The sequence below is a fragment of the Cibotium barometz genome, chromosome 34 (assembly GCF_041138505.1).
Source record: "Cibotium barometz isolate CiBa-2024 chromosome 34, ASM4113850v1, whole genome shotgun sequence".
Classification (NCBI taxonomy): domain Eukaryota; kingdom Viridiplantae; phylum Streptophyta; class Polypodiopsida; order Cyatheales; family Cibotiaceae; genus Cibotium; species Cibotium barometz.
The window spans coordinates 23,816,153-23,836,645 of record NC_141079.1 but is presented as its reverse complement, the minus strand read 5'-3'; the positions used below and the strand labels follow the sequence as shown (position 1 = coordinate 23,836,645).

Sequence of the window (20,493 nt, the reverse complement as noted above, 5' to 3'; positions counted from 1 at the left end):
ATGTTCACACAACCCATGGCTGTTGTGAGATTTTCTTTAGGGTGAGCCTCCACGCAAGGTCCTTGCAAAGCATACCTACGAGGATGTCGCGAGCTCCAAGAGAGAGGATGAATGAGTCGAGGTGGAGGCAATTATGGAGGATGGCCTTATAGACATGGGCTTCCATGGTGGCGGTTTTCTTCAACACGTGCACAAAGGGTAGCAATGTGGTGAGGAGGAGGTGGGGCAACACCGAGGCTCTAGATATTGGCACGTTGGTCATAGTGATTTGCAAACCTCTTAGCAGTACGTTCCTGTAGGGTCACTGAGGCTCTACCCTATGAGGATGTACACGACGAGGCCAAAATATGACAAGAACTCCTCATCCTCCCGTCCTTCCTTCAACTACAAAAACACATTCTACAACTTTGTGTCCTTGTGGACGAGGCCTAGCTTGTAGAATGAGATGAGGGCATGTGGCGGCCATGTGCATACCGAGGTTGCATTCGACGATGTGCAAGAGGTTGCCTCTCTCATAGCATGTCGTAAGCAAGTGGATGCTACTAGCCGTCCTCACCCCCTCCTATATCTTGCCCCGCACCTCGACCTCCCATTTGATCTATGGGTGTCCTACTCAATGAGCACCGCGTCCCATCCAGTTTCTTCTTGTCGTTATTGTGAAACGACAATCTTACACGTGACCAGCCTCCCACTAGCCCCCTCCCGACATAGCATCACAATGCCTTAACCACCCACACTAGGCTTTCTCATTGTTTATTCATAGCTCTCCTCCCATGCACTGCAACATCACCAATCTGAGCCCTCTTTGATTCTTCTCCAGTCATTTCTACCTTCCCAGTTTTATCACCCTATGAAATCTACATAGAGAAAGCGTCCACCTATTTTTCACCTTGTTAAAAATAACATTTTGCCTCTTTGATTCTTCTCCACAGTCATTTCTTCCTTCCCCACTTTTATCGCCCTACAGAATCTACATAGAGAAAGCGTCAGCCTATTTTTCACCTTTGTTATAAATAACATTTTTCGATGGTATTTGGGGAGCCACGTGGTCTAATCTAGATGCTTGCTTTTGTGCAAGCACCTTAGGCTACCCAAGGTAAAGAGCTAAGAAGAATAATAGACATGGTCAATATTTTGCAATGGAAACAACCAATACCTATCAATCACATCCAATACACATATCTTGTATATACACCTTCAACATGCAAACAAAACAATACGATGGGCTACCACTCTTGATTTATCCAATGCATACAATTCTTCCTCTTCCAAACCTGTGGCTTCTCATTCTAGACGACAACTCTTGTTTCTACCCCTCTTCATCCACTTGCTAGCATGGCAGGTCCAAGTTAGGTCCAAGTGACCACTCAGAATTTACGCAGATAGATAAGGTACTACTATCAATATTACATAGAAAAAGTGTTTATATATTTTCACTATACATTGATAAATTTGTGTTTTTATAGTTGTTAATTTTCCCAAGTGCCCAAAGGTTCAGCAGCAGCACAAGACTACTATCAATATTACATAGAAAAAGTGTTTATATATTTTCACTATACATTGATAAATTTTTGTTTTTATAGTTGTTAATTTTCCCAAGTGCCCAAAGGTTCAGCAGCAGCACAAGCACTTTGATGAACCTGCTTAACTTTGCAAGCAAACAAGCGTAAAAAAAGATGGCGAATGTCACAAGCACAGTAATACGTCTCTTAACCTAACCACATAGTACTACATTATTTAATGCAATGTGCTAATGCCTCATACGTGCTTGGCCAGAAAGGAAAGAAAGAACCATGAAGATTCAAGACGACTACTATATTCATAGCTAAGACATTGTTAAGTCATCTTTCCACATACACCACCAACATACCACATCATTTAATTTGCTAGCTTAACACTCTTTTTCCTTTACATCTACGTACTTCATCCTATGTCACCTAATCAAAAACACTTTTGAAGCCCCCAGACTCTTATCTGTTATAATACAGCCGCTAATACCTATTAAAAGCTCCTCATGCCAGGCGACTTCCCTTCCCGAGATTCTGTGTAGGCTTTGGCAATGTTTCTTTTCATCTCATCATCACCTTCGTCGTACATGTTCTGCAATAAGAGACCAGAACCACTGGCACACATCAAAGACAACTCCCAGTATCCATTACTAAGACATGCATGCCAAATTGAATCCTGAATATAGCTAAAACACAGCCACATCTGCCTCTTTAAAAGTTGAAACCATAAAAGAGTGGCAAAGACCAACATGATAAACTTGAGAAGATGGCTTCAATCAAAAAATACGATTTTATTGTTCATGAGGAGATTCATGGCATCCACACTTTCGAACATGTTACCTTCATCAGTTGCATCAGCCCAGACATGGGTTCCTTGTCTGAATCTGCCCGTGGCTTCAACTGCGACAAAAAATCAAAACCCCTTGTGTCACACAGATTCTCCACCTCATAATAGCAAGCACATCAATATCTTCAAAAAGGAAAGGGGAACAACAGCCCATGCTCTGCAACTTGATTTCACATTCATTGTGGTGACTGCTAATGAATCATACTTTTACCTGTGTGAGACTCATTAGGTCTGTTACAGAATACTACCCACCTGCAACATGGGCAGGGACTCTTACAGGTAACATTGCCCCGTCAAGGCGTTCGGGATAGTCCCCGTAGATAGCAAGGAATTATGGCCACCTAATGGATATCCCATCAATGGGAGGGAATAACCAAGTGAGAGGCCGTAGCATGAATAACACGTCACACAATGTATCTATACTAGCGGCCTGACGGATGGAAGTAACCATATAATGAGGCTCAGCTTTGCAGAACACCATGTTACCTATACGGGCAGCCTGATGTACCCCCCACCCTGAAATCTGTGAGCTGTCACCAATGCATGACACAATGTACCCATATGAGCAGCCTGATGGGTGCCAATAAATGGATGGGAATAGCTGTGTGATGAGTCTTAGCAATGCATGACAGGATGCACCTGTATGGGTGGCATGATGACAGCCATTAAAAGTCGTGTGACCAACCTCAGCATGCACGACACAATATACTTGAAATGCAATGAGCTAGTGACAAATTCAGACATGAGAAAAATGATATTAGCTAGTACCATGCATTCATACATGAGAGCCTTGATGGCTATCATGAGCTTTCCTCACCTTGTCTTCCTTAAGATAAAGGTCGGCCCAGGTGCCCTTGTCCGCTTTCTTCAGCGTGATGGTAATTCTAGAAGGTTTGACAGTAACACTACATTTCTCAGGTACAATAGCCTTGTTTAGGTTTGGAACACCAAGTCTGTAATTTTTTCCATTGACGTCATGGACCTTGAGCTCAAATGATTTCGCATTGAACTCTGTAGCAGCCTTCTCCTGAGAAGCCCCTTCAAGGGTAACATATACCTGGGAGATGAAAATAATAAATTTCCCACCTCATAAATCCCATACATGTCAATTAAATAATGACTCAAAGCTTGCAACCCCAGATTCATTTTTCTTTACTTACAAACATTTGCATACACATACGCATACATGCATGCATGACACACGCACACACACATGCATATACGTAAACATACATATGTGTGTATGTATGCACACATAAATGTGTGTGCCTCATGTATACAAAAACAAGTGCATATGTCCATATACATGTACATACATACAAATGAAAAGCCGAGATTATTTCCCAAACTTAACAAAAACCATATTGTGATCCTGACACCACCAAAGTCTACTCACAAAGCTTCAAATAATGTACTCCATGTGCAGCATAGACAATGTGCTATGACATCCCCACTCAGGTCATCGAAACCCACAAGCGCATAAATATAAATTACCATGGTAGACAGATCTTCAAAGACAAACCATTGAACTAAGTTTCTATGAGGTGAAGAGCAGATCAACTATTATAACGTTCACACACCCGTGCACACAAACACATTGTAGCTAGTTGCACAATTTGCACGAAAGTACTACTGTAAACCAACTGGTCGCAACTTGGATGAAGATTTCAAAACAAAAAACTGCAGTAGAATAATATACCAATGTAAAGTCCGGGTTAATTCCCAAACTTCCAAAAACAAAAACCAAAGTGCAAACCTGACTCTGTGTATATCTACTCATAAAGCTTCAAATCATCAAATACATCACGCATAGCATAGACTATGTGCAATGACATCCCCACTCACTTCATCAACCACATGTATCATCATCACAAGAAACATTTCGAGGTTTTTGTGGCTGTGTTTCACCCCTTGACTATGTGCAATGACATCCCCACTCACTTCATCAACTACATGTACCATAATCACAAGAAACATTTAGAAGGTTTTGTGGCTGTGTTTCACCCCTTGACAAGACCACAAAGCTTTAAAATCAATATAAAAATGCCTTACATTTTTACACGCACACATGCATGTATGTATGTGTGCATTCAATAGCCCTAAAAAACAATAATAAATACACAATTGTCAAGGACATTATTAGTTTTACACATGCATTTCTATAACCTGATTCGTTCACGCACAGAGTTTTCACAAAGAAGTACCTTAATTTTCTCGATATCTTGATCCCAGCTAAAGCTAGATAAAGTTACATAGCGGACTTCAGATGTTGCCGCAGATGTTCGGAGGGGCGCAGCTTTTGCTTGGTTTCGTGAAGACATTGCAGCTACCTAGCAATGCAGCAAAATTCATTTAGGGTTACAAAAACACATGTAGCTTACCTTCTCAACCGTTCATGTTTCTGTTTTCTGACTTCCATACAGGTTAGAGATCTACAAAGTTCTAGTTTAAAACGCTTTGATAGGCCTCAATCTAATTGGATTCAACTAGGGTTAGAGTTCCCCTCTAATAGAAAAAGTTTTTGCTGAGCTCTGCCTACATTGAACTTAGGGTAACACAGGCTCTGATAGAGGCTCTGTTACGGAGATCTAATTCAAGTAGGGTTCAAGCTCTGATGCAATCAGGTTTAGAGCTAGGTTTTTAGATTCAGTTACGGTTAGGGTATGAAAGAGCCTTGAATCTCTGGGGCATTACAGAACTCTGCATAAGTTAGGATCAGGGTTTTAACTGTCAAAAAGATGATATTAGGGTTTAGGAGCACTTACTTTCTCCAAGCTTTGAATCTCTGTTGACAGCAGACTCTGCACATGGGGGCGCGTGGCCTGGCGAAGCAATGACTTGAGCTCCACCACATCTTCAGTAAGGTCTGCAGCCATGGCAACAACGGAGAAGACAAGACTGCGAAACTGCGAAATATCAAAGCGGAAAAATGCAACTGAGGGTTTATGAAAAAAAAATTCAAGAACCTTCTGGATGAAATTATGCTTAGGGTAAGTACTAAGCAACCTCCATCGATTTATTTATTTTTATCAATAATAATTACATATTAACTTAGAAACTGTCCAGAAACTGCACTACAACCACTACAACCAAGTCAGATCTAAACTACAATTTACAAATCATTTCTGTCTTCATTTAAAATTTTACACAGAAAATCCCATCTCTCTTCCTCCATTAAAAAGCAAGACTGCTCCCAAGATATATGATAACCCAGCAGGATGATGGCCTCTATCATTGCTTCTATAGTGCATCCACGAGGGAACATTCCCACATGGTTTTCTAAAAAGGCAACAAAAGTATGATCATCCTGCTTTACTTTACGGTACCACCTTTGAGTTCTTGGTCCAAATTTGGGGGGTCTCTTCTTCCCTTCCCAATGTTAGTACATTCATCCCCAGATTCTGCTCTTTTATGGTGCCCATTTAGTCCCTTTTGCATGGCCCTTGCTTGTGGGTTGGCCACCCCTTTTTCTAGTATTTTTTTGGGATTTTTTTCAGCTTTTCTGGCATTTTCCTGTCAGCCTGTCCAGTAGCTCCAGTCGGCCAGCTTACCTCTACTATAAATAGTGGGTGCTGGCCTCTCATTGTTCATTCAGTCTTGTACATATTTTGCTCCCTCACTTATGAGACTTGTAGTGTCTCTTGCTTGGGACTGTTTTGCTTTAGTATATTCAGCATAGTTCTCTCCATATCTCTCTCTCTCTTGCACTCTCTGTTCAGCATATTCTAGTGCCACTCTGCTTCCGCTCTGTGCACTCTTTCATGGTATCAAAGCTCTCGGTTTAGCAACCTCTTTGCTGCCCCTGATTCAACACTGTTTTCAGCACCCTCTCCTCTACATTTTCTCTCAAGATTTGCAGCCCTGTGCTGCTGCGTTTTCTGGACAGCACCTGCTGGTCTTTTCGCCTGCAATTTGGCTTCACCGACACAGCCATCAGGTACTCTTTGATTAGCGTTTTCTTTTCCGCGTGGAGATTGGACATAGGCGGCCTATTTTTTCAGGATAGCAGCCTTCTGTGTGCTGTGTTTTCCTCTCCAGTGGGCTTTTCCTCTCCAGTGGGCTTTCCCCTTTGCAGAGGGGGTCTTTGGTGTTGCAGGCTTTGGTGGCACTTTTGGTACCTGTGGAGGACACTTCTACTTCACAGTTTGTGCATTTTTTTCTTGAGATTGAGCCCAAGCTTTTGTGATGGCTGCACCGACTTCTCTTCATATGTGTGCTGAGTCTGCCAAGTTGGATGGTTCCAACTATACCCTACACACTTATGCATCAAGTCTAACTCTTGCAAGCCAGTACATACAACCTTCATAAACACAATGGCATTCTTGTTAGACCAAATTTCCCACAGAATACAAGCTTTGATGATATTAAAAAGCAAACCAGTATGTTCATCACTAAATGACCATTTACCCAAGATCTAATCCCCCCAGAATGTTTGAATGCCCAAGCTCTTCTCTATCCATTTTGACAATTGGGGCCAAGTTCCTCTAGTTGCTGAGCAGTCCCAAAACACATGTTTACCATCTTTAAGTGATGACCTACACCTAGGACAAATACCATTAGAGATATTTCTCTTTTGAAGTTTGGAGCCAATACTACGCAATGCCCACATACATACCTTCCACATAAAGACCTAAAATTTATGAGGAATCTGGCTATCCCAAAGGAATTTCCACCTCTTTTTCCAACTGGGGGGGATCCAATTGACTTTCCAAATTTTATTGCAATACACCACATTAGCATCCCTTTTCTCATTTACAATTCTCTGGTTTTGCCATCCTTTAGCTTGATACCACTAAGCCAAGCCCAATCTTTAATCCGGACTTAAACATCAGTAGAGCAGTAGAGCACAGCCCCTTTCCAGTACCTAGGCTATCAGATCACTCTCCCTTCCAGATAAATGATATTCCAAAATAATATGATCCTCATCCTTTCACCCTACCACATCCCAATCCCAACAGTAATCCAAGTACCTAAGGCCTTTGTTATTGAGTTTCTTTGCAGTAGATATGGCAAGTAAAGCCAAAGGGGGGTTAAATTTATGTGTCCACCAAATACCCAAACTAAACATAGAATTGCCAGTCACTCTGCCACCCCCATCCCAAGTAATGAGACCCAAGCAATCTTTCCATCTTTTGCATAGCATTTTGCAAACTGCTAAACTAGTAACCTTAAGAGGAGCAAATGAAAAGAGTCTATCCTTCCAATTCAAGTCCACCCATTTACCTTTAGCCATCACATCAGAGAGCTCAACCAGTTCCCTCATCATTAGTGCCCAAGTAGTGTTCTAAGGTAAACATCTAGTAGTTCTTGCAATGCAATGAGTAGGTAGATGAATAATACCAATGCCCCCTTCTCCTGTAGGAACTATCGGTTTGTCCCATGCTACCCAAGCAGAGGCTTTTTTAGTTCCATTGCCATTCCTCCATAGGAAGTCTCTAACAGGTCCTATAATTTCTTCCAATGACATTTGCCAATATCCAAGAACATAAAATAAGCATTCAACACTGTATTACAGATATCAACTCTACTGTGGTGGAAAGGAACTCTAATTCCCTCCCTTTTTTTAATTTCTCCAAGAACCTATTTATTGCCCACTCTACCAGTTGTTTATTAGCTACCCCCACTCCAAAGGGGACTCCAAGAAGTCTGACAATCTAACCCTTTTGCACCACCTCATAGCCCCACCTTTGCATATCAAAGTTATTATCCTCAGTCAAGCTGATAATTCTAGACTTCAGAATGTTGCTTTTAGAGCCAGAGGCACTGGCAAACTCCTGCACTATCTCTAAATCCAATCTCACATTATTGTTCCCATCCCTTAAAAACAGTAAGGAGTCATCAGCAAAGCATTGTATAACCAGTTGTTCACTATGCTTAAGCTTTAGCCCAGTAATATTCCCATCTCTGTAGGCCAATTCTAGGGAAATCACTAGAGGATGAGAAGCAATAGCAAACAAAAGGGGGGCTAGAGGACAGCCTTGTCTGACTGATCTATTAATCTCAAACCCACCTACCACTCTTCCATTTAACAACACCTTAGAGTAGCCTCCCCAAGCAAGAGTATAAATTCAGGTTGCCATTTTGGTCTCCCAAAACCCAGTTTTTCCATCACTCTTACTACAAAAGACCAATGAATCCTGTCATATGCTTTCTCTAAATCCAGTTGTAACATGATGCATTTTTTATGAGTTCTGCTAGCCACTCCCACCGCAAATACAATGTCCGGACATGTGGCATACATCAAGCTACCAACCGTAAATGCATAGGGAATCTTTGCCATTTCAGCCTTTTCCTCATCAATCCTCTTGGTTAAGTTTCACATATGGAGGCAATGGAGTACTCAATGCCTTCCCCCTCTCCATATTGAAACGCTTGAGTATTCTATCAACATACTTTGCCTGAGACAAGTAAAGAATCCTCTTCTGCCTGTCTCTTTTAATCCGCATGCCAAGAATGTGACTTGCTTCTCCCAAATCCTTCATATCAAAGTTCTCATGTAACTTCGACTTCAATGCATCTACCTCATAGCTATTTTTCCCGGCTAATAGCATATCATCCACATATAGGATCAAAATCAGAAGACTCCTTCTATACCCTTTGAGACTTCATGAATGCATCAAATTTGTGATACCATTCCCTTGGTGCGCCTTCTTCAAACCATACAGGCTTTTCTTTAACTTACACACCAATTGTTCTTTGCCTTTCTCAGCAAAACCCTTTGGCTACTGCATGTAAATGTTCTCATGAAGATCACCATGCAAGAACACTGTCTTGACATCCATCTGGACAAGCTCCATGTCCTCTCCGGCAACCAAAGCAAGTACTGTCTGAAGAGTAGTTATTTTGACCACAGGAGAGAAAATTTCATCAAAGTCAATACCCTTCTGTTGCTTGAACCCTTTGGCAGCCAACCTAGCCTTATACTTAGGCTTTCAATCACTGGGAGTGATCTTCAACTTGTACACCCATTTACAAGGCAAAGCATTCTTTCGTTTTCGGTAAAGGTACTAAGTCCCAGGTATAATTCTTATGCAAAGAATTCATTTCTGACTGTATAGCTCGCTCCCACTTAAGCTTGTCATCCCTTAACATAGCTTCCTCATAGCAGGAGGGCTCTCCACAATTTGTTAACATGACATAATTGAGAGACGAAACATATCTATCAGGAGGATGTGAAACCCTTGTACAACTCCTTAACACAGGCTCAACATTATCACCATGTTGTTTCGCTCTATTATCATGCACAATGGGAGGATTTTGACCTTGCACATCTAGTACTTGTTGCCCAACATTCTGTGCATTTGGCACTCTTTTATGCACTAGTCCATCTTCCTGTATGACCACCCTACAAATCTCCACTGTAGGAATAGGCTTCTTATGCATCTTATCTTCATTGAAGTAAACATCATGGCTTCTCACAATCTTTCTGGCTTCCGAATCTCATAGATGGTATCCCATCTCACCAGACTCGCCATATTCTAGAAAAATGCACTTCCTTGACTTTGGATCAAGCTTACTCCGCATTTCTTTTGGAATGCTTCACAGCCAAAGACTCTAAGATGCCCATAAGAAGATGGTTTTCCAGACCATAACTCCTCTGGAAACTTCTCATCTATATCCTTATTTGGTGATCTATTAATAAGATGAACCGCTGTCACTACAGCTTCTGCCCAAAATCCATTAGGCAATTCTGCATTGGACAACATGCTACGAACCTTCTCTTGAATCGTCTGATTCATTCTCTCAGTGTGACACCATTCTGTGGAGGATTGTATGGAGCAGTCAACTCTCTCCTGATACCTTTTGAGTCACAAAACTCCTGAAAGGCGTTAGAGACATACTCTTCACCATTATCAGTGCGCAGGCACTTCATATTTTTGCCACATCAATTCTCCACTAGTGCTAAAAACTTCTGAAAGGCCTAAAACACATTGACCTTTTGCTTGAGAGGAAACACCCACACCTTCCGTGAGTAATTGTTAATGAACATAACAAAGCATAATGCACCTCCCAAAGATAATGTAGGCATGGGCCCACAAACATCACTACTGTGAACGAGTTCTAAACACTCAATCCTACGTTTCCAACCTCTTTTATGTGGTGACTGAGTTTGTTTACCATAAAGACAATGCTTACACATAGAAAAATTTGAGAAATTGAAGCCAGAAATATAACAAAAACTGGTAAGTACTTTCATTCCCTTTTGGCTCATATGGCCTAACCGGCGATGCCACAAAGATACATTTGGCTGCTCGGTTATAGCTATTACATGGTTTTTAACACTAGACACATGTAGCATATACATAGTACCAGATTTGGACCCACGAGCTACGATAAGTGACCCTTTGGTGTGGTAATCCTCACTGTCACCAAATGTGATGTGATATCCCGCATCATCCAGTTGTCCAGTGCTAACCAAACTCTTTGTGAGTTTAGGAACATGTCTCACATTCTTTAGTGTGAAAGAAGAACCATTCTGGAACTTTAGATGCACATCTCCAACTCCCACTATCTCGCAGAGGCATAGTCATTGCCCAATCGGACGCAACCTTTCCTTGACGCATCATAAGTAGAAAACCACTCCCTATGTGGAGTTACATGAAATGATGCACCTGAATCAATGATCCAGTTATGAAAGATAACATCAACAGTGGTAATGAGAAATGCATGATCAAATGTAGAGGTAAACAAGACATCACCGTCCCCATTCTCAACACAAACTGTATTGATCTCCTCTATCTTTACGTTAGACTCTTTCTCTTCTTTCTTGCCATTTTCCTACTTCTTCTCTTTGGCTTTCTGCTCTCTCTTCCACTTGTATAATAGTCTTTCTTGACATAGCCTTTTTTGCCACAATAATGGCATTCAATGTCTTTTATGTCCTTTACGACCACGAGACTTACTTCAAGACTTCCCTCTCGCATAAGACTTCCCCCTTGCGTATTGGATCTTCCTCTGATTGAAAGAGCATTACCACCTTTTGAGGCATCAACATTCTTTTTGCTAACCTCTTCTGTCAACAAGCTGCTTTCAATGTCAGCACTCTTCAATGCTCTTCCCACTCTTTTGCATCCATATTCTCCGGCTTAATCCCTTGCAACTTGATTAGTTTCCCATGCTTCTTTTGCACAAGAACATTGTAGACCTACACTTTCCAATACGAAAAGTTAGAGCCATCTAACTTTTTAATGTTAAAGAGCATATTCTCTGATGATGCCATAGTACGGTAACAGATATGTACATACAACACATTGTGACAAACACTTGTCTCACTGACGTGATAGCCTGGCAGTATACCAACAATACAGACCAAAAAACAAGCAATGCCGAATGAAACAAAATGCCAAACTAATCAATGTCGACGCATCAGAGAATCAACAGGTGCATAAGGGTATAACCAATCTCACTGTCTGTGAGAAACCAATTGTAATCACAGACGCATCAGTTGTATGATGTCAATGCCACACGGTGAAGGAGCTCAAGCATGCCATACACTGTCCTATCCACATAAACATACATCCGTCATCCCATAGCCAGAAATGGCATATGAGGTCTTTGGCGAGGCTTGTCAGGGGATTGCTCCAGTACCTAATCCACCCCAGAGGGGCTTTAAGAAAACCTCACTCGACCCTCAGCAACAAAAGGCTGCAACTGATGACCAAATACATGTTCCACATTGGACATACATAAGCCACAGTAGATGACTGACGTGAGAGCGCCTTTGCACTGACAAGGCCACAATTGACTCTACATAAGCCGTTGTCCCGCGAAGGGCCCACAAAGTCTCATACATGGGCTGTCTGACAATGCAAGAGTACAGCAAGAGAAACTATCTGTAATCCAAAAATGCAATCTGAAACGCCAGCCTAATGAGTAAAGTTCACTGATAAACCATAAACACATGGCTCCCTGCAAGGAGTATGCTCGTCGAGTGAGCGCATACACACCAAGATAGTTGCATACAAGGACACTCTGATGCACTGTGGCTACCAAACTCATGCGCATACATTAAGCACACAAGCACATGTCACTTCATCTCTCGAAGGGTGCCTGACACTGCATCTTTTCAAAAGAAGTTCAATGCTTGCTAGTGAGCAAAAAATCGCTCACAACCTGTAAATGTGAACTCCTTTATGGCTGAGAATAACAACCACTATGCATAGATCGTCGCCTACGTAGTGCCCACTTCTCTACAGCTACAACCACCTGCACTTCCTATGCAAAAAGGAGCTGGCTATTTGCTGCAAAAAAAAATTGATGCAGAATTTCACCAAACTGATGCCACGAACGCATCCAAAATGCTCAAAAACCCCGAGAATGATTGCTCACTTGCTAAAATCGGAGTTCGTATTATGTGAGAGAACGAGCGATTTGAAGTTTCTTCTATTGTTCTCTGAAGTTGCGTGCAGAACCTATGTATGATCAGTAAGCTCTCTAGGAGCTCTCTTTGCTCTGATAACAGTTGATGGAGCGGAAGCTCCGAACACACGCAAGCGCGCGCGCGCGCGCACACACACACACACACACAGATGAAAAAGGAGATGGACACGAGATGTGGGTGGAGCTCTATCTCACAGAGTGTGAGGCTCACAATAGTCTTATTAGATAGACTATATGAAGTAAAGAATGATTAGTAACTATGAGGTTAGTTTGTACTAGTGTGTACACGGGGTTGGGCATATTGGCCTTTAACCGACCTGACAGACAAGCTCATGGCCCCAGCCATGAAAGAAGAAGAACATCTCTTTCCAAGAGGAAGATCCACACCAAGAAGATCTAAAGGAAGCATTGAAGGAAGACATGGACACGAGAAGAGAAACTGCTACAAGAAGACTGAAAGAAGAGGAAGACATGGACGTGTGAAGAGAAGCTGCCACGAGAAGAAGACTGAAGACAAGAGAAGATGTGAGGCTCCAAAGAGTGAGGAGCCATGTGAAAATCTCTGAGAGAGAGAGAGAGAGAGAGACCCCACAACCCAATGTAACCTGCCCCAAGAGACAAACTAAAGATTTGGATGCTACCCCAAGAGACAAACTAAAGATTCGGATACTGCATTGTACTTTAAGTGCCAAGCTAGTATTAAGGAGAAGGAGGATAGATGGTCCAGAGAACATGAGAATTAGGCTAAATGGAATTTCTTTAATAACAAAAGGAAACCAAATAGTAGATTATTCAAACTTCCAAAAAGGAAGAGTGATATTGAGGTTGTGGGAAGCATTCTGAATGAAGATGGGACCCCCTTAAATGATATGAATACTCTTGATAAGAAGTGGGTTAAATTCCTCGAATCTACTCTTAGCAGAAGAATGTTCCTTGAGAAGGTTTCAAGTTGAAGATAGGTTGCAGGGCTTATTGAGCCAAAATGTGGATCCAAACAAAGCAAGACGGTTAGAAAGGGATATTGATGTGGAGGAATGTTAGTGTGCCTTCTTGTTTAAACTGGGGAAAGATAAAGCCCCTAGCTGGGATGGTCCCATGTGAGCAACATGTTTAAATGTTTTGTTGACAGTTCTTTTGGGCTTTTGATGTTTATCTTGTATCATTATGCAATGCAAACCCAAATCTATGCGGGAGGTCTTACCTCTTGCCTTATTCTGGACAAGGGCAGTGTGTTTGATTCCATTTTTACACTGATATAATGTGCCAATACATAATGCATATAGCATTCATTCTTATGCACATTCCAAATGCAACTCTGGCTATGAATAATCTTGAATTTGAGTGTGATTTATAAGCATTAACCAAGGGTTAAATGTAAAATGATGGATTACACATTTATTAACATAATTTTACCAGAAATTACATTAAATCAAGGGTAACCAATTTGTACGGAATGGTTGGAGTATCAAACCAACTCCGAATTGCAATCTGAAGTTATAGGGATCTGTATCAGATACCTAATGGTTAATTTGAACCCTCAATTGTACCAAAATACATTGATTAGCACTGATTAATCATAACTAATTAAGCAAATTAATCCTCTATTTTGTATGCAAAAAACAGAGTATGCGGGGAGCCCAGATCTGGGGCCTTAGACTTCAAATGAGCTCAAATCCTTTCAAGGCCATCAATAGCAATTAGTCTAGTAGAGGATTAAGCCAAGAAACACAAGATTTGACCAAACATTGAATGCTTAATCTCTGTTTTACCAAAGTCACCTGCAGATTTGATGAAGAGCTTGGATTGATCAAATCAATTTTTGACTTCACCAGCTTGTAGAGCATGCTTGAAAACCCTTGGAGCTATGAGGAATTAGACCAATTTGATTTCATGAAGTAGAAATCACTGATTTGCTGCAGAAAAACGGCGCTTGAAAAAAACGTAAATCCGTCTCGCGGCGGTTTGCGCTTCTGATTCGATGGGCTGGGATCGTGGAGAGACTGGCTATGTTGGGCTGGAAGGGTTTGGGCTAATTTTGAGTGTGCAAGGAGAGGGAGATCCTCCACTAGCTAGGGGTGCAGAGGCTAGTTGAAAAAGAGGTGAAAGTATTAATTTTCTACTAATCCTAATTAGCAAAGTAATTAGCAAGATAATGGGCTCACAAATTGATGGATTCTAGGCTTGGCTCTGATACCATATTAAAATTACAGCAATGTGATGAGCTATGGTGGATCAAATACTAGAATCAATATCATTAACAAAGTGATTAGACGATAATTAAGATGTGATTAGTGAGTAATTAACAAATAACTTAATATAATTAGTGAGTAATTAAGATGTGATTAGTGAGTAATTAACAAATAGCTTAATGTAGGCATGGATAATCAAAAACCAGCAAATTCTCATTAGGCCAATGCCTCAATTTATAGAGTTTACATCCAAGCATCTAATCCCACTGATTTCTCCTTGATTCACTCCACCTCTTTGCTTGATTCTCTCCACCTCTCCCAGAATATCTCCACACTTCCTAAATCTTCTCATGCTACCCTTTATCCTCTCCTGGTAGATTCTTCTCACCTTTTCACAGGTTCTCTCACATTTACAGATTCTCTTTTACAGCCTCTAACCAAGGGCTTGTTCCCGCACACACCCTATTCACTTGTATATTTCAACAAGTTTGTGCTTAATTTCTTAAGCCTAAGACAAATTCTATCATGGGTCAGTTGATCGGTTTGTTTTAGTGGATTTTATTGGATATTTTCCAAGTTTTATATGGACTCATCGGGTTCTACCTAGATCACTTGTGTCTAGGGATTTTTTTAATTGAGTGTTATACACGTGTTTCACTTGCTTACTTGGCATGATTAATGACCATTAGATGGCATGCATTGATTTTTATGAATCAACTATGGTTTTCATGGATTCGAGAAGCTTCTATGCTTTCATCCATGGTTTTACAAGGATCTTTTGATCTTTTTGATAATATCATGTGCTTTGAAGGTAGCATTTGCCTTCATTTTTTGCACATAATTTTGGAGTATATTGCTTGTACTCTTGTACATATTCCAACTAGGATACCTAGTTGCTTATATATCTAGGTGAGTTATTTTTCTACCCTAACTTTATTGTGTTTATTGGGTAGTTATCATTAGAAAGGTGCCAATAATTCAATTTATTTTCTAATGATATACTCGGAAAGAGTTATTCCTTGATGTAGTCTCAGGTATATAGAGACAGATTTTAGTATGTGGAAGTCTGGGATAAGGCCATCTTATTCCTTTTATACAGGATTTTATTCATATTTCCTAGATGGCATACTAGGGAGTTTCAAATTAATAAGGTATGTATGGGTGATATCATGGTGGTATGGGGGACGCTAGTGATCTCTCACATATATTATCTTATGGGATAATTTGGGCTCAGGATTGTTGCTTTGCTTACATCACTTAGCATGTTGACCTCAACATTCAAAGACAATCTCATTTTCTACGACTTTATCTTGTTGTGTTCGGATTAAGGAAATTTAGATTTTTCCTTTGTTGGCATTTCTTTCTCTAGTTTCACGGCTATTGGTTTTAGTCCGTTCATGCTTATGTATGGGTATCAACCCAGGGCACCTATTAATGTCGGTCTTAAGGACATCGAGCTTGATGCATCGAGGGATTTCTTGTGTGATATGTAGGAAATGCTGACCGAAGCTTAGGATTCTATCAGGAGTGCTCAGGATAGGGCACGGTTCTCTGCTGATAGAGAACGCTCAACTTGGTCTTTTGAACCATGAGCATTGGTTTATTTTAATGTTCCTAAAGATTCTGAGACTTTGTCAATAGGAAAATGCTTGAATTTATCTCCTAGATATTGTGGTCTATTTTGAGTTATACATCGGATTGGCACGGTTGCATTTGAACTAAAACTACCTCCAATCGTTAGAGTTCATCCAGTTTTTCATATCGATAGATTGAAAGGGAAACTGGGAGGTGAGGATAACACAATTACTCCTCAAGAACTCGTTGAAGTCAAAGATTTATCCTATGTTCCACATGAACCTAATAAGGTACTTGAATTTAGGGAAAGAAAACTTTGTAGTTGACTAATCCCTGAGGTTAAAATTAGGTGAAAAGATAGGGAAATAGAGGATTCGACTTGGGAGTCGGTTGAGATTGTTCAGCACAGTTCTCTTTCTTTTCATTGCAAGAGTGCGATGTTTTGAGAGAGGGAAAGTATGTTGTATGCACATTATGTGTGCATATACTAGGAGGCTAACCCACATTAGGCTTGTGAGCATGGGAGCATGGGAACAAGTTCTAGTGGAGCATGGGTTAGGACTAACCTTAAGGGTTAAGGTTAGGGTCAGGCATCCAAGGGTCACACATCGAAAATGGAGAGTCAAGAGTCACTTGAGGGCCCTCCTATATAATAGGGGCATGGGGCACACTCAAGGGAGACTTGGAGGAGGCTTGAAGGCTTAGGCTATGGTCTCTTGTGTAGAGGATCATATCTACTCTCCTACCATTTCACACTATACCTACATGCTATTGGATTGGAGTTATACCTCTTGATGGTATGGGACATCAAGGTAAAAGTATGATGTATCTCATTATATTTCATGTGTGCATCCCTTGGACTCGAGGGTGGTCGAGTGGATGAGTTTATGCCTGATTTATGCATGTTTTTGCATAACAATTATCTAGAGAGATCTTAGGGTTTTAACAGGTACACAACGAGTTTTCTAAGGATTGGAGTGAGGAATTGAGTAAGATATCACTTGAAGGGAAACATAAGGAGAAAGTCATCCTTCAAGAACCAGAAACGCCTCTAAGCTTACGAAAGCTGGGCACCGAAAACGAAACAAAGCTTTGGAAAAAGGTGAGCGAGAGGCCAGGAAAGTTATGGCCAAAGCAAAAAATGAGAATGAGGGTACCATACCATTTCAAAACCTACACAGTTGATGAACAGAAACTGGTCCGACTTACGACAAAAGAAGTTAAGGAGAAGATGGGCGGTCCACATCATACGATGGCCCACCAGCCAGCTGAAGTCAAGGAAGTTGATATTGCGAGACCAGGGGAGGAAGCCAAACCTGTTTATATCGCTAAGGACTTGACTTCGGAGAAAATGAGCTCGTTACTCTCCTTAAGGAGTTTAAGGATTGTTTTGATTGGAACTACAAGGAGATGAAGGGTTACCACACCTGAGGTGATGCAACATACGATCCCAATCATGGAAGGATCGAGACCAACCAGGAAGAAACCATACCTGATGAATCATAAATATGCAGGAATTGTAAAGGAGGAAATCAATAAACTCATTGCTGTGTGGATTTCATCTACTATGAGATAGAACATACGGATTGGTAATCACCAATCGTAATAGTGCCAAAAAGAATGGGAAACTTAGAGTATGTGTCGATCTTAAAAAGGTCAACGCAGAGCTACTAGAAAGACTATTATCCATGTAAGATTCCTCCCTCCAGCTTTTGCCAGGTGTAAGAACCTCCCCTTCTGATCTTGTAATTATTCCCCTCTTTGAAATAAAGAAAAGATTCTGTTTTACCCTGTTTTAGCCTAGAGAGAGAAAATATCTAGAGAGAGGTAATCCAAAATTGAGATATTTTTGGATATAAAAATCCTCCTAGTGTTTAAAATGGTTTCCCTTGAAACATAAATTCAAAAAGAACTTTCCAATGTGCATTTAGAATTAATTGAAAAGAAGTATAAAGGACCTTAGCCTAAGGGTCTAGATTTTTAAAAAATTTTGGATTATGGTCCAATTAAGGTCCCTATGGGCCAATAGGATCAATCCAAGTGCGGGAAGGAGATAAATCTAATTCATAAAAGAAAAAATCCCAAAAATGAGTAAATGCTCACATAAGATGAAGAGTTGACTAAGGACAAGGTTTATTAGTAAAAAACTATGAGTATTACTAAAAAAAATGAGATATTTTGGGTATAGTGATTCAATTTTGACACCTTGGTAAGGAGAAGGGAGCTCTTCAAGGAGGCACCTATTTCACTTGTGTGGTGGAGTTTAAAATTTAAAAATATTGTGATATTTTTATCTCTCCTCTCTCCTAGATCAAACCAAATCAAAAGGGAGCCAAACTAGGTCCAAATCTTGTCCAAATTCAGCTAAACTGAACCTAGAAAATTCTAGAAACTAGTTGGACTTGGTTAGAGGCCTCCCTCACCTATAAATAGATCCTTAGCCCTTTGTAAAAAAATATGAGAACTATACCATGCCAGTCTTATACTGAAATAATGATATTTTCTATTATCCTCTAAGAATCCTCTATAAATTGAAGAGACCTCTCTCTCTCTTCAATCTTCCTTGGTGACTCCAACAACATACCAAACCAATTGATTGGTTGGGGGCCTCTACTGTGATCAAAGAATCAAGTAATTTAGGAGGTAAAGTGTGGATTATTGTCTTCTTTTTCTTAAATCTCCAAATGTTTCTCTTCTCAACCCCTCTCAAGCTTGAGAAGCATTAATTTGAATGGCTTTTGAATACTACTGAAGTTCTTTAATTTATTGTACTGAAGAAACACATAAATTTCCATTTATGCTTAATTTATAATGGTTTTTAAGCATTTCTCTCTCTCTCCCCCAAAGAATGGTCATTCCTATGACCTATTCTCAATTCAAATGAAGCTTCTCATGAAGCATTTCTCTAATCTAAAAGTAATTTCTATTCTTGTCTAATTGGAGGCCAAAATAATGGCTTTTAGTACTTTTATGCTATTTAATTTAGTCCCATTATCGGGATCAACTAGAAAAAGCTACTAAATGGGAATAACATGTGATAGGATGTGATAAGATGAAAATAGGATATGATAAGATGTGATGTAATGAGAATGGATGTGGATGTGTATGTATGGATGTGGATGTGTATGTGGAAGAATGAATGTGGATGTGTATGTGGAAGTATGAATGGGGATGTGTGTGGAAGAATGGATATGGATGTGTATGTGGAAGTATGAATGTGGATGTGTATGTGGAAGAATGGATATGGATGTGTATGTATGGATGTGGATGTGTATGTGGAAGATTGAATGTGGATGTGTATGTGAAAGATTGAATGTGGATATGTATGTGGAAGAATGAATGTGGATGTGTATGTGGAACAATGGATGTGTATGTGTATGTGGAACAATGGATGTGGATGTGTATGTATGGATGTGGATGTGTATGTGGAAGAATGAATGTGGATGTGTATGTGGAAGTATGAATGTGGATGTGTATGTGGAAATATGAATGGGGATGTGTATGTGGAAGAATGAATGTGGATGTGTATGTGGAAGTATGAATGTGGATGTGTATGTATGGATGTGGATGTGTATGTGGAAGATTGAATGTGTATGGATGTGGATGTGTATGTGAAAGATAAAATGTGGATGTGTATGTGGAAGAATGAATGTGGATGTATATGTGGAAGAATGGATGTGAATGTGTATGTATGGATGTGGATGTGGATGTGTATGTGGAAGAATGGATGTGGATGTGTATGTGGAAGAATGAATGTGGATGTGTATGTGGAAGTATGAATGTGGATATATATGTGGAAGAATGAATGTGGATGTGTATGTATGGATGTGGATGTGTATGTGGAAGAATGGATATGGATGTGTATGTGGAAGAATGGATATAGATGTGTATGTGAAAGAATGGATGTGGATGTGAATGTGAAAGGATGTGATATCGATGTGAGTGAATGAATGAGATGTGATGTGATGTGAATCGGGATGTGAATGAATGAGAT

The 20,493-nt window shown here is 40.4% G+C and overlaps 1 protein-coding gene across 1 annotated transcript; it reads right to left on the bottom strand.

Annotated features, from left to right (window-relative positions):
* Positions 1-1,796: 1,796 nt before the first annotated feature.
* Positions 1,797-5,335, bottom strand: LOC147618806 (uncharacterized). The gene is made up of 5 exons (XM_086773872.1): positions 5,121-5,335; positions 4,560-4,685; positions 3,173-3,412; positions 2,349-2,408; positions 1,797-2,100 (listed from the first exon to the last, which is right to left on the bottom strand). The coding sequence occupies exons 1-5, from the start codon at positions 5,229-5,231 to the stop codon at positions 2,002-2,004; spliced, it is 636 nt and encodes a 211-aa protein (XP_086629998.1). The 5' UTR covers positions 5,232-5,335; the 3' UTR covers positions 1,797-2,001.
* Positions 5,336-20,493: the final 15,158 nt, after the last annotated feature.